The sequence below is a fragment of the Branchiostoma belcheri genome, unplaced genomic scaffold, assembly GCF_001625305.1.
Source record: "Branchiostoma belcheri isolate BF01 breed outbred unplaced genomic scaffold, Haploidv18h27 scaffold37, whole genome shotgun sequence".
Classification (NCBI taxonomy): domain Eukaryota; kingdom Metazoa; phylum Chordata; class Leptocardii; order Amphioxiformes; family Branchiostomatidae; genus Branchiostoma; species Branchiostoma belcheri.
In genome coordinates, this window is record NW_017803987.1 from 1,786,668 (window position 1) to 1,801,706 (window position 15,039).

General features: G+C 39.2%; 2 protein-coding genes across 2 annotated transcripts; one reads left to right on the forward strand and one right to left on the reverse strand.

The window, feature by feature from the left end:
- The first annotated feature begins 186 nt into the window (after nucleotides 1-186).
- On the forward strand, nucleotides 187-6,239 carry LOC109476335 (protein ABHD13-like). The gene is made up of 8 exons (XM_019777259.1): nucleotides 187-319; nucleotides 1,364-1,666; nucleotides 2,045-2,276; nucleotides 2,571-2,671; nucleotides 3,515-3,771; nucleotides 4,347-4,451; nucleotides 5,099-5,206; nucleotides 5,701-6,239. Exons 2-8 carry the CDS (start codon nucleotides 1,405-1,407, stop codon nucleotides 5,767-5,769), a joined length of 1,134 nt encoding a protein of 377 aa, XP_019632818.1. The 5' UTR covers nucleotides 187-319; nucleotides 1,364-1,404; the 3' UTR covers nucleotides 5,770-6,239.
- A 1,016-nt stretch (nucleotides 6,240-7,255) lies between these two features.
- Nucleotides 7,256-10,646, reverse strand: LOC109476371 (fatty acid-binding protein homolog 9-like). Its single transcript, XM_019777305.1, has 4 exons — nucleotides 10,444-10,646; nucleotides 9,421-9,590; nucleotides 8,723-8,824; nucleotides 7,256-8,025 (listed from the first exon to the last, which is right to left on the reverse strand). Exons 1-4 carry the CDS (start codon nucleotides 10,517-10,519, stop codon nucleotides 7,969-7,971), a joined length of 405 nt encoding a protein of 134 aa, XP_019632864.1. The 5' UTR covers nucleotides 10,520-10,646; the 3' UTR covers nucleotides 7,256-7,968.
- Between the last annotated feature and the right edge of the window lie 4,393 nt (nucleotides 10,647-15,039).

The window sequence follows — 15,039 nt, forward strand, 5'->3', positions numbered from 1 at the left end:
CTATGAAAGTATAAAACATAATAAACAATAGCCATTCATTTTATGAAATGATATTTTATACGTAAGAATAATAGAGGAGTTATGTTAGTTGAAATTTGACGTGATTTTATGCAAAAATGTCTTGAGTTTACTCCAAAAATATGGTTTGCTGCAGTTGTTTGCGGTAGCGGGTTGTTCAAGAGATGGCGGACATGGACGAAAAATAATGTTGTTCACTGAGAAGGAAAGTATTTTATGATGAATAAGCTGTCTTTCCGATGAAACATAGCCAGACGGGACAGTGAAATGAGTCAACTGATATTATTTGTCACATTTTGAGGTAAGTGTCCCAAGTCAGACGCTCTAAAACGATTTTTTGGCTGAAATTGACTCATACTATCATAGTTTCTGTTTTGGGATAAATTTACGTTCAACCGGTTCAACCTTGATACCTTGATACCGTCTTCGGGATGAGAGGTAATCCTGTGGTGATCCCGATCTCGACTTCACTCAGTGTTATACTTTATGCTCTCCCAGTATTTGTCTAGGTTCGTCTTGAACTCATTTACTGACTCTGAGTCAATTACGGCCTGTGGTAGACTGTTCCAATCCCTAACGACCCGGACGCTAAATGACTGTCGTCTAACTCTTCCCTTGGCCAAAGGGACCTCCAGTTTGCAACTGTGCCCTCTTGTTGATCCTTCTGTTCGCTTCTTGAAGAAGGATTCGAGTTGGATTCCCTCCAGCCCTCTTGCTAGTTTGAATACCTGTATCATGTCTCCTCTGCGCCTCCTATACTGTAGGGAGGGAAGACCTAAGGTCTTCAGTCTCTCCTGGTAGGGTAGATCCCTGAGATTCAGAGGGAGTTTGGTGGCCCCTTCAAAATTTATGTGAACAAACATGACAAAATGAATGATGTAATCACGGTTATGAATCTAAATAACACGCAGTTTTATAGAAATCATGATGTCGCAACCATCATAGAATACCACCAAGACTTTTATGTTAGGAATAACATAAGTAGTAGACACAAATTATATAGCTCAGAAAAATTCAAAAGAACAAGAAAAATAGTTATGCCTTAAGGTTATCAACCAAGGAATGAGGTGTTCAAGAATTCATTCTTTCTTAGAAGTATCGTGGAGTAGAGTGGAATTCGCTGTCACCAAGTGCAGTAGGGGCATTGTTACTAGATAGCTTTAAACATTGTCTAGAGTTAGATGTTCAAAGGTTAGGTGTAACAAGTCGATTGGTGTAAATTAGTACTGTAATGTAGCCAGCTGCCGCCGCGCCGCCTGCCTGCAAAGCTGGTGTTAACTTGAAAGTCAAGAAAAGCACTTATTTAATATTTCCCGAATGTCTGACATCTGATTTTTTTTTTCAGATCTACAAGACTTTTGGCTCGGTTCACTAAAAATTGTGTGAATGACCAAGTTGGGAGGTATGAAACACGGACATGGACACAGTCACCAGTGTGGATGTGGGAAACAGAGACTTCCCACTGCAGTACCACACGCAATCCCCAGGAGGAGTGGTTTTGCCTTCATCCAGCTGGTGAGCAGGTTTGCAATCGATGTGTTGGTGAAATGCTGGGCGCTGTGCAGCACAGGACTGCTGGCCGTACTGCTCTTCTATTGGCTGTACGGAGGATGGGTGGCGTCCATTGTGGTCTGGATCTCCATATTTGGTAAGTGTGAACTCCATATTTGGTAAGTGTGCACTCCATATTTGGTAAGTGTGAACTCCATATTTGGTAAGTGTGAACTCCATATTTGGTAAGTGTGAACTCCATATTTGGTAAGTGTGAACTCCATATTTGGTAAGGGTGAACTCCATATTTGGTAAGTGAGAACTCCATATTTGGTAAGTGTGAGATGCTAATCATTTTTAGCAAAAAATTGAAACAGGAAACACAATGTTTTTTTCCTAAGCTTGAGGTGTCTACAAGCTCCATAGTTTGCAAATACTTGATTTCATACTATACAATATAATTCATATATATAAACATGTAATATATAATACTAGTGTTATATATTGTTCAGTATTTGAATATTTTCCATTCTAGGAATCTTCTACAACTATCAAGACTATCTCCTGTACTATCCCGAGGTTCCCAAGTCCTCTCGACTGCTGGTCCAGTCACCCCAGGGTTGGAACATCCCCTTTGAGAGCCTCTTCATCAAAGCCAGGGACGGGACGAGGCTGCATGCACTCTTCCTCAAACAGCCAGAGGGCCTCGCTGCAAACGCACCCACTGTGCTGTTTCTACACGGAAATGCCGGGAACATCGGACATAGGTTTGCAATTGTTTTTGTGCTCAGAAAAGTAGAAAATTCTGCTTTGTACTAGATCTATATAGATTTTAAAAAAAAACAATGTACTGTCTTTTTTTCCATATTTGCCAGAAAATTCTTGCAATAAGGTAAACAAGTGTGTTGTAAAAAACAGTGAAAAGAGCACTGATGATATCTCACTTTCCAAAAAACAAAAACAAATAAATAAAGAGATTCTATGACATCCTCAAGGTTTACCAAACAAAATTTAACCATTTTCTCTCCTCTTTACACCCCCCTCCTCTTGATTTTCTACAGGTTAGTCAATGCAGTGGCCTTGTATGCAGCTGTATCAGTTAATGTACTACTGCTGGAGTACAGAGGCTATGGCAAAAGTGATGGCTCACCTACGGAAACAGGTATGGTGGTTTAACCTTCTTCCTGTTACTAGTACCGGTGCAATAGCTCAATTGGTAGAGCTTTGTAACCGGGAGGTTGTGAGTTCAAACCCCGGCCGGGTCATACCAAAGACTTTGGAAATTGTACACACTTCTTTCTCTGCTTAGCACTCAGCACATATGAGAAAGAGTGTGGGAAGGTCAAACACACAGCACTACCAGCAGACTAGCCCCCTACTGCACAACTGTCGCCCAAGGGCTATGGAAATGGAGATGGGCACCACCCTACGCTCTGCATAAGAGCATGGGAGATCTTCTTCTTCCTTCTTCTTATGTTACTAGTAGTTAGGTCTGTTGATATCATACATGTACCTGTATGTGATTAGGTAGGGCCTCGGAAAAATGTGTTTCCTGTTTCCCGACTGACCCTAGAAAAAACTGCCGACCCTAGCCCTTTTTTTGGTGGACCGCTGCAAGGGACAGAAATTTTTTCGAGCTTATGTCGTCTGTGTGGTGTAGTGGATAGAGCGTCCGACTGTCAAGCAAGAAGACCCAGGTTCAATCCCCTGGGTTGGACCCAGACATGTCCGGACATGCACCCAGACGTTGTGACCTTGGGAAAGGCACTTAAACACGTATTTCCCTCCTCAGTTAGAGGGTTCCTGGGCCCTACTAGGGTTTGGGTTGGCGTTAGGAAGAGCATCCAGCTGTAAAATCTTGCTTCAAAAAAAGACTTGTACTTGGTGCAAGCACGTCTAACCCCCAGTTGGGGAAAAATGATGTTAAATTCGGTTAAAAAAAAAAAATTATGGACCATTTCTAGCTCCATGATCTGACAATAATTCTTCTGTCTCTCATGTCTAGGTTTATACTTAGATGCTGAGGCAGCCGTTGACTTCCTCTACAGTAGAACAGACATTAACCAGAGGAAGATCGTGGTGTTTGGCCGTTCTCTTGGAGGAGCAGTAGGGGTCCACCTGGCCACCCATTCCATCTTCAGGGACAGGATATTTGCAGTCATACTAGAGAACACCTTCACCAGTATACCACACATGGCAACTATTATCTTTTCTATGAAGAGGATATTAAAGTGGGTTCCAGTGTGGATGTATAAAAATCAGGTAAGGGCTTGATGTATTAAAGTTAACCTTCATCTTGCTGTGGTGTTGTATTTCATCACAGGAAGAATTGAGGTGTTCATAAACATTGCAAGAAATTTTCCAAGAACTATCGTAGAGTAGAACTTGTTGCCACCAAGCACAGTTCGGGCATCATCACTAGAAAGCTTTAAACAACTCCTGAAATCAGTGTAATAAGTCGTTTGGTGTGATATAGCTAGCTGCCTGTGCATGTACATGTACATGTGAAGCTGGTGTGTTATACCGAAGGGCAGTTACATGTATACTGACTATACCGATACAGAGTATTTAGTCATGATGCAGTTTCTCATTCTTATTAGGTAAAGATAAGGAATCCTTTCACTATAAAGCTGAAGCCTTCTTTTTCTATTGGCTTGTGTACATATATTAAATATGCAATGTTGCTTTGTCATGGCTTGTTCTCGTATTGAAAGTGTGTTGGGCTCTTTAACATACAGGATTAATTGGTTAATGTCCTCTCCAAACATTGAATGTACAGGTACTTAAGTTGATTGCACTGAGCATCAGTGTTTTCAAATCTTCCCTGTTTTCTACAGTTTCTCTCTATCCAGAAGATTGGTCAGTGTAGCCGACCAACTCTCTTTGTCTCAGGACTGGCAGACCAGCTTATCCCTCCATACATGATGCAGCTAATGTTCCAGGTTAGTATGACTGTGTACACCTATTACATGTATAATACAACACAAGGTATTCTGTATTGCCCGAGGTACCAGCCCGACCGCGCGTCGGATTGCCCAAAGGCCGCAGGCCAGAGGGAGATCCGATCCGCGGGAAGGCTGGGACTGAGGGTGATGCGGAATACACCGTGTTGTATTTTATTTATGTCATACTCACCCAAGAAAACACGTCTTTCAATGCGAAATGACCGAAAATTTTGTGTCAATGGGAAAATTATCTAGTAAGAGAAAATTGTAATCATCTATATGATAGACAGGATTCTCAATGCTTGTGTCAATGAGATAATTGTCTAGTAAGCAAAAATTGTAATTATCTTAGTACATGATAGACAGGATTCTCAATGCATGTGTCAGTGTGAAAATTATCTAAGAGACCACCAAAAAAATGGCCACACTTGCCAGGTTGTTCTTTAATATGTAGACTGAGGTGCTCACTTGTACATGTTTTGACAGTTCAGGTACATGTACAGATACTGGCACAGTGGTTCGGGTATAGGTGCAAACCTGTTGAATATTTGCAGATTGATAACAGTCAATACTTGTTGGTAAATCCTAAATATTCCTTTTTTTGTTTCTTGAGATAACTTACACTTGACTTGTCCCTTGATTAGGAGTCTGGGTCAGTGTACAAGAGGATGTGTACCTTCCCCACCGGAACACACAACGAGACCTGGCAGTGTGAGGGGTACTGTGATGTCATCAGGAGATTCCTACAGGAGGTAGGTCAAAGGCTAAAGGTCAGGAGATGCATAGGAGGTAGAGCAAAGGTTGAATGTCAGGAGATTCCTACAGGAGGTGGGTTAAAGGTTAAAAGGTCAGGAAATGCATAGGAGGTAGAGCAAAGGTTGAATGTCAGGAGATTCCTACAGGAGGTAGGTCAAAGGATAAAGGTCAGGAGATTCCTACAGGAAAATGGTCAAAGATTAAATGTCAAGAGATTCGTACAGAATGTAGGTCAAAGGTTAAATGTAAAGAGATTCTTACAGGAGGTAGGTCATGTGTTTGTAACCGTAACTCTCACAAGATTGCGCTCGGAAGCGGTCATTAATTATCCTGATGAAGGCGATCAAAAGATCAACATTTTACTATCCTTTGTTTTGGTTCTTTGTTTCCACAAGTCAGGTAATTATCCTTATGATCACAATAGCCAATGGAAAAAGCGCACTAGTTAATTATATGTCGATTTGAATTGAATATTTTGTTTTATTTTCAGGTGTCCCAAGCCCATGGATTGGAAGACTCAGATGGAATAGACCATGAGCATACCATTATAGATATATGAAAACCCAAGCAATTTTGAATTACAAAAAACATGTGCATTCTACAACTCAGTGCCATGTTCTGAAAAAAAAAACATGAAATTTTTCTCCATGTACTAAAAAGAAAAAAAAAAATGCCTCTAAAACGAGGACTCTTCTGTGTGTTACTAACTGAACATAAAATCCTTCCCACATTATGTGGTACATAGGGCAGTGCCCATCTCTGTTTCATTAGCCCTTGGGCCACACATTCATGTATGTGCAGGCACACATAACACAATAGCAGGGAGCTAGTCCACTGGTACATGTAGCACCGTTTCTTTAACTTTCACACTCTATTTTTCCATAAGTGACGAGTGCTAAGCACTGATTATAGATAAAGCATGTCGGCAGAACATACTGAACTTGCACTAAACCCATAATGTATTAATTGTGCAAAGCACTTCGGCAGAACATCTCATATAAGGTCCTATTTGCGTACATAAAGTTAACATCCTGTCTATATTAACGTCGTATTTGTAATTGAAAGATGTCGTCTGCAACAGGCAAAATTCTGATGCAACGGTGACACAAGAAAACAATTAAAAATCTGGGTTTCGTACAGGCGCAGTACGTTCTGCCTACTATGTGCTTATAGTGAAGCAGTACCATTTTTAAAGTCTTTCTTTGACTTGATCTACTGCATGCTAGGAATCATGCCCTATTGCATGCGAAACAAGCACTAAGCTATTGCTGCAGCTGCTATCACTATTGTCAGAAATGTGCTTGCACTGTATACCTTTATACAGGCTAGCTTGCTGTATAAAAGAAATAATAATAAAACAAAACACCCTAACAAAAGTGCATTAGTAGCAGCATTCCCTTGTGTAGTCACCAGTGGCTAACCTAAAACAGAGTTTCGTACAAAGTGACTACTAAGTCCATTCTTTATACTTAGGCCACACCAATTTAATTTGTTGGTTCTCGGATTCGCCTCTTCGTTTTTTTCTGATTTAGCAAAAAAAAAAAAAATTGATTCTGGTCCTGAATCAACTGAAAAATGCTCATGTTTTGCCCCCAACAGTTGAGGAAAGTCCTTTTCTTCCTAGTTGTTACAGTTTTCCCATCTATCATTGCAGTGGTTTGATTAAAAGTTCAAAATTCAATGTTTAAATTTTAACCCAGCCTTTTGTGTTGACTTCATGGCTCATTTTGTAGCATTTAAGCCTATAATAGGATGCCAAGACCTGTTTTTATTTTTATTTTTTTTCGCCCTGTCGCTTCATATTTTTTCTGAAAAAATCCGAGAACCAACAAATTAAATTGGTGTGGCCTTAATAGCAATGCAATGCACTGATCTCAAGCATTTTAAAGAAATCAGCTTCTTATAAGCTTTAATTTGCAAAGAATCAATCATCACGAAGACATATCAAGAACTAAATTAGACAAGTTTTTAATAAACTAAACAGTTACTATTACAACTGATTTCTGTATTCTCACAGGTGAATAAAGGAACTTTTTAGAAAAATGTTTGAGGTCTTGCCTATACTTTTAATTGTCATGTGCCCTAGACACCATGTTCTGAGTGTCATTTACATTCAATTTGATATTATGATTTTACCATCATGATGATAACTATTGAGTACGGTATATGTTGCATTGGTCATTTTTATTTTAAAATCCTCTAATTTTTTTTTCTTTCAAATAAACAAAACTATTACATTGTTATTATATGAGATATTCCATACACTTGATAATACTTGATGGTACACTTGTTACATTTAAGCTTAGAGAAGCTACATGTACTCATGAATGTTGTGTTGTTTAATCCCATTTTGGTCTCGATTTCTTCTATAATTATACTATTAGTAAACTTTTTAAACAGTTCATAACAATGTCATGTTGTTGCTTTACATACCAATAGTATAACTATTCAAGTATACAAATTGGTAAAATGAGAAAAATTTGTAAATAGTCCTGTATATCTCTAATAACAACTTTGTTAATTTTGGATGTTTTGCTTGTTTTCATCTTTTCTTGACCAGCATATTGATATGCTGTCATGAAAGTAGGTACTACAATATAACTATATATTCATTGGGAACATAAGTGTTAAATTATGGTATTATTCATAATTCATCTAACATCCTAAGTTAATTTTGTCTGTTTTGTCTTCTCTTGACCAGGTTGTACATGTTGCCCTGCTGTCCTGAAGGCATGTACATGTATGTGTATGTGGTCCCTCAGTCACACTTCTTGAAAATTCGTTTGCAGACGAGTCCCTTGGGTGTAGTGATTATCTAAAAAGAAAAAAAAAATCAGTTACCTGTCTTACAATCAATACAGTATCCTCTATTAGACTTCAATAACGGATGGGAAGAGTGAAAATTGGTGAAATAGGTAACATATACATGTACATGTACCAGGGGAGTTGGTCTACTAAAAAAAAGGAGTACATTTTCCACAAAATGATGATCTACTGAAAGAAGATGCTGAAAGCAAATGTACTCCTTTAGCAGACCATCTCTCCAGGAATAGTATCTGCGTATTTCTACTCTTTCAAGCTGCTTCCAAGCCTGTTAGAGGCTATCAATACCATACAATGCCATTCATTTACCTTTGTGTTGGCTTTATATATACACAGATTTGTACAGTAGTCATACCATTGAAACAATTCTTGGTGTCACCCTTGTCTTGACTTGTCCACCTTTGGTTTCCTTTTGGACTTTCAAAACAACTTCACTTATTTGCATTTCAATTAATAATGCATACATATAAACCTGCTTTTCTGACAACTCTCCAGTGGCACTAACGAAAGGTAGCTATATATAAGGGTGGATGCTATTTGAAATTTCAGTTTCCAAAGTCATATCCAGTTGCCTGAGTAGCTTTTTTTTTTGGTGTATCTTATTACCTGGATGTCTAACCTTCGCCGACAAATTCTTGGTGTCCTAATTTTGAACTGGAGATGTGAATCCTAGGGTTGAAATAACTCACCATCATCAGTTCACCTCCCTCCACATGGCGGGTAGTGACAGTTTCTCCATTCTCTCCCGTCTCTTTCATCACAAGTTTGCCGTCCTCCCAACTCGCCACGGCCTGTACATGGATGTGGGCAACATGGGACAGGGGTTAATTTATTAAACATAGCACAGTTGCAGTATGTTGATTTACAAACAAACCAAAACAGCAAGCAAACAGAAATAGCACTGTCTAATGTCTATACTGAATGATGATCTTATAAAAGCTGTATTATACGTGAACTGTTAGTTGCAATTTTCACAAGTTAATCATAGAACTAGAAAGGTAACCTTTGCAAAGCAAATTCATGATATTTATACCTTCACAATCAGTCTAGCTCAACAAACTACTGCATGCTCTGTTTATTCTTACTCAAACATGTTCATATAAGTATAGGACTGTACATGTCTATGGTGAGCAGCCACTCTAGCTGTTAGCTGTCAACATGTCCTGCTACATAATGTAACCCAACACCATAGGGTGCCTGCTACAGTACCAGTTACCACGGTGACAGACATCTGGTCCAGGTCATGGAGTTAATTTGTTTGGAGAAGAAGAAGAGGAAGAAACAGAGCAAAAACAATGTGTAAACATAATAATTAGAAAAATGAATTTGGATCTTTATGAACAAATTTGATTCTCCACATCTGCTTGGACAGGAAGTGACCCCTGACCTTGTTTTTCTTTCCGCCCCACTCGGATTCAAACTCAGTGCCGATGGTGAACTTCATGATGTTGGTCGACATGATGGAGCTGAGCTTGATCTCAAGATTGTCCCCGTTTATAATAACCTCCTGGGTAGGGCTGGACTTGGCTGCTGCCTTACGGGCTATCCAAGGAGCACCTGTGTGGAAGGAAAAATGTTGGAACAGTAGGTACAGTCAAACTGCCCAAGGTGACCATTCATTGAACCGAAGAAAAGTGGTCACCTTGGACAGGTGGTCTCCTTGAAGAGGGTCGCCTCAAGTCAAAACATGACTGAGGCATAAATCGTTTACAAGTCAAGATGTTTTTTAATGTCAAATGCTGTAAGCATATGTCGAACAAAAAACAGTATAAGACAAAGAAAAAGAAGAGAAAAAAAAAACAGCCATAAATTTTAATCATCCTCTAGTTGTGTTGTAACTACTTGCTATAATAATTACAGGCATTTTCAATGGATATAATCAACCACAAGGAATAATGTACAATGAATAACTACTAATTGATATTCATAAAACCCCCACGTCTTGATACACACAATGATTTGTCCCTGGGACAGCCTAGCAAGAATTCTGATGCCCGAGCGGTCAATGACCTGGTAAATGCGAAGGCCGTAACAGCCTTGGCAGCTGCTTGGAAGCATGAAAAATTCTTTGTACATTATCAAATTGCAAGTCAGCAAGATTACATGATATTGATTTTAGTATTTTAGACTGATTCACTCGTTTTTAGGCTGAAGTACATATATAGGTCACTCCTTTACAAATTAAAGATACACTATTATAAGACCACGCCCACAAGTTTTTTTTTCCTCTTTTCCAGTCGTTTTCTTCATTAAAAGTAGACTGATACTACATGTACATTGGGTCGTACCATATGAGGTATTGCTGCATTACGTAATGCCTTTGCAAATGAACTTTAGTCACGTTGTTACAAAGTTCATTTTTGTAACTGAAGGACATTGAGAATTTTGAGAAAATTATCCAACATCTTACCCATTTCTTCGAGGAACTCCTCAAAGTTCTCGCTGCGATCCAGCTTCCACTTGCCCGCTATGCTGTCGTCTGCCATGGTTGTGAGTCACAGCTACTGTACTGTCGTACAAATGTCGTGAGAAGTTGAAGCCAATCGCTACCGCGTCCTTACACAGTTGGATCGTGCGGGCAACTGGTTGTTGCTGGGTGCTGCACGACCCCGATATGTAACCTTTGCACTTTGACCCGGCAAGTGTGCCTCAACTGAGCGTGTAAGAGTATTCTCTCATTAATTACTGAGATTTAATTCATACGCATTAATTACTGAGATTTAATTTATACCTCCGGACGTTTTAGCACTTCTATCAATCGTGATCATCTTTTAACCAGCAAACATCAACAAAAATCTACAGAAATCCCTGACCGCTCCATCCCCTAAAGTATCGAGTGAATTGTCCCCTCCAGAACAGCGCTGTCTACCCGCTCACCTGCTATCTAGACAAGTAATGGAACGTCCCATTTCTGTCTGTGGCGGGAGACGAACCACTACATTGTGTGGGGGGGGGGGTAACGGTTCGTCTACGTTTTTTCCAATAGAAAATCAACTGCAACGTGGTCGTTATAGCTAATTCTACAAATAAACAAAATGAAAATACCGGTATTAGTGACATTGTACCTGTAAATCGTAAATAAAAAGTTTGGTTACTAATATAAAAATGTCTCACTCTTTCTGCCCCCTACCAATAAAGTGCAGTAACCCCAAGTTTTGGTAACCCATATTAAAAATACAAAGTTCAAGACGTTTTTGTTTAGATTATTTGCTGCGATAACAATTTTTATGCTGAAGTAGTTCTTTCCAACATGATTAGATAAGCTTATATTTTCATGTTCTTAATAAATAATTCTATGAATCCTGCCTGAACCATTGATCAAGAAGGTATCTTACACTTTATTTATCTTTCTCTTTGGATAGAAAAACTTAAAGAAGAGTATTCGTGCAGAAATAAACATTCTTACACAAATTCTATGAATAACTTTCGTTATATTTTCCAACAATAACTCCATGAAATTGAAAAATAAAAATATTTCACTATTGTATTCCACCCATATTGCAAAATGCTCTGCTCCATCCCTGTAAGGACCAATTACCAGCCGAGTTCTGATGACGCATCCAAACTCAAATCCGCGCCATTGCGCCATTCCAGTTTGGGATAAGATCGCGGAGAGGGAGCCTGTCATGGAGTTTCAGAATCGTCAGCACTGAAGGTGAGAATTTTTCCAATTTTTATGGCAAAATTCCATAATCTTCCCATGTGATAGCTTGTACGGTATCTGTAGAGCAAGTATAGCGTATTTCCTCGTTTATTTTGATGATTTGAAATCAATTTTGACCGAAATGTTGATGACGTTGGACGGTAGGTTTAGCCCGAAATTGTGCAATTATTAAAATGCCGAACATTTTCCTGTCAGAAGTTCCGCAAAAGTGTCTCAAGTTGCACAAATTTGGTTCAGAACTTGGTTATCATGACCCAAATCGTTCATTTGCCTCCGTCTTTTGAAGTTTTCCCGGTATTTTCTGTAAAAAAATTCTTGTAGACTGGAGAGCAAGGTGGTTCACGCTCAATAAACTTGTATAGATGGTCTGAGGTCTACAGTTTCTACCAAATTTACGTCAGAAAAATCAGACAAAATGATCTAGAAGCTAGTACTATCACTGTCAGCTTTTTTGGTCCAGAAAAAAGGTGAGAAAAATTGTACACAGACTGCATATTTGTGGGCGGGGAAGCTAGTGGGTCGTTCCGTGTATATACCCGTGTGATACCCGGTACTAAGTCCTGGGGCTAGCTGAAGTTAACAATAATTTAGAACAGTAAAAGTTGGATTTTTACAATCTTAACAGTTTATTACATCAACTCTATGTGAAGAAACTTCAAGTATTCGCGGCAGTATTCCTGAATTTTGGTCGCTTTTGTTCAGCGTTCGACGGAGATGTCAATCATTTGTGGTACATGCAAATGAACCAGCAATTTCGTTGTTACGTCAGAATTTGAACACAGTGTTTTACCACAAATTTTTACCTCAAAATTGTCGTCAAAAAGAACCAAGGCCTTAGTAACGTGACTTTTAGCGGTGTTTTTCGTAAGATTTTGGTAAAAATATGGTTTACCGGGTTACTGTACACAGTCGGCCGGCCAAGTTGAAAGTTCCCGCCCGGGTTCAGTTTGGCATTGTCCCGTGAACACGGGGCAGGTAAAAACTTGCCCAAGACTCATGTTCCCCCACACATTGTTCTCAGAATTTGTAGGGAATAGGTTCCGCCATCTATTAGTGTAACATTTGGCTGTATTTTTCGAAAGATTTCGGCAAATATCTTCACCAACTGTATTGTCCGCTGGCCAGAACAAGTGGGCCCCTCTCGGGTTTTGGCACTGCCCGGTGGGGTCCTGAAGTAGCCGGGTGGTTGTAATACGTCAAAACTTGCTCAAAGAATCATGTTGCTTCACAAATTTTCCTCAGAATTTGCACGGAAAAGGCTCCGGCACCTATTGATACAACTTCTAGCTGTATATTTCTAAAGATTCGGTAAAAATCTTCAAGTTGGTCTCGCCCAGGTTTTGATCATTGCCCGGTGGGGCCCCGAAGTAGCCGGGTAGTTGTTACCTCAAAACTTGCTAAAAAATCATGTCCGCTCACACATTTTCCTCAGAATTTGCAGGACAAAGTTCCGGCACCTAGTAGCATAATTGTTTTTAGCTTTGTTTGTCGGTAAAATGTTTTAATTGGCATTTTTAAAAATCCTTACACCTGTTTTTGCTCACTTGCAGCTCAGCAGCGCCGCCTGGCTTAGCAGCAACGAAATGCAGGGCAACCGACTGAAAGCCAACATGCATTCTCTGCAAGGTTAGCCATCTTATTTTCCACATTCTGTTGCGCTTTTTAATGATATGCATAACATCTGTAGTTTGCCAAGTGATTTTCTAATTATTTGAACACATCTTTCTCAACTTCGGGTCTGTCATTATGATTGTTGTCACTACTGTCCATATTGCCATGGCAACTTGTAAACTTGTGCTGATATGTATTATTTCTGTCTACAGAACACTGAAGGAGGGATGGTGTTGATTCCTGTACTCCTTCTGCAGACCAGCTTTTATTGAATCCACTTGCAGGTACTGTGGTTTCTTGTGCTGTTTTCCACAATAAAAAAAATCTATGCAAAATAATTTGACATTACTGTATCAAACTATGGAGGTGGTGTCCTTTACCTCCATGATCAAACTGTGGTAAGGGGAAGCTTTCAATGATTATGAACATGATAGTAGTGAACTTTGTATTTCTTTCCTTCTTATCTTCTACAGATCATCCCTTGTACTGTTGCCACTGATGTCATGGTTTCCAGGCTACTCGAAGTATGCAAGCATCGAGAGGAGTCAGCTAGCCAAACAGGATTTGTATGATATCCTTTTCAGCTAATGGTATAGAGGTACGGGTGGGGGGCAATTTGAGCAAAACTCTACTTTGGTTTTGCTCAATAAATATCAACAGTGTTAAACATAGGGACATTTTGGACATAAAGTGCCTTGTGTCAACTAGAATTCTTTGATAACTTTGAATAAAAGTACTGGGGTTCTAGGGGAAAGTAAGAACTCATATATAGATAAGAAAGCTGCTGAGGTCATGAATGGAAGGAGGCATCGCGGGACTACAAGAGAGAGAGAACAATTTAATTTGCAGATGACTATGAATATGTGTTTTGGCAAATTGTTAGGCACAATAACTGTATTAGATTTAAATTAATAAATTGCAACAAAGTGATTTTCACAGTCCAACTCTTGTAAGTGAGAAGATGGACATTGAAGATGGAACAGTGTTGTGAATGTTAACGCCACCGTCTTGTAATGGGAAAAGGCGGAACACTGACACAGAAATCATTTATTAAAAATGTTTTTCCCATCTTGTAAGTAAAAAGGTGGAATTTGACAAGCTTTTTTCTTCCATCTTGTAAGGAATAAGATGGAATGAGTTTTTCTTATCTTCCATCTTGTAAGTGATAAGATGGAATTCAAAGAGTTTCTTCTTCCATCTTGTAAGTAAAAAGGTGGAATTTGAAGAGTTTTTTTTTTCTTCTTCCACCTTGTAAGTGATAAGCTGGAAGACAGAACACATTTTACTGCCAATCTTGTAAGGGAGAAGATGGCATGTTATGATAACTTTCTTGAAAAAGACTGAGAAAAACCTAAAGACGTCCCAAAGATGAGACTGCAACCACCACAAGCACTACCATCTCCACACGGATCATCGGATGAATACATTGAATAAAGACTTTGAAAATACTGTGTCATTATTCTGAATAAAGACTTTGAATAAAGATTTCGAACAATGATTTCGAACTAAGATACCAAATATTAAGGTCATTGTGGACCTTGTTAAAGTAATCGGGCTAAAATTGAACAGAAATTTCAATTGCTTTAGTTTCACAAGCTAAAAGGCAGAATCACTTGCCCTTGGCCTGCTATCTGAAGTTCACACGCACTTGCCTTTAGATCAGGGAAGGTGAGTTAAACACTAAATTAGAGCAGGGATGTAGTTAGTGGCTGAAGTGAGTGTGATGATTCA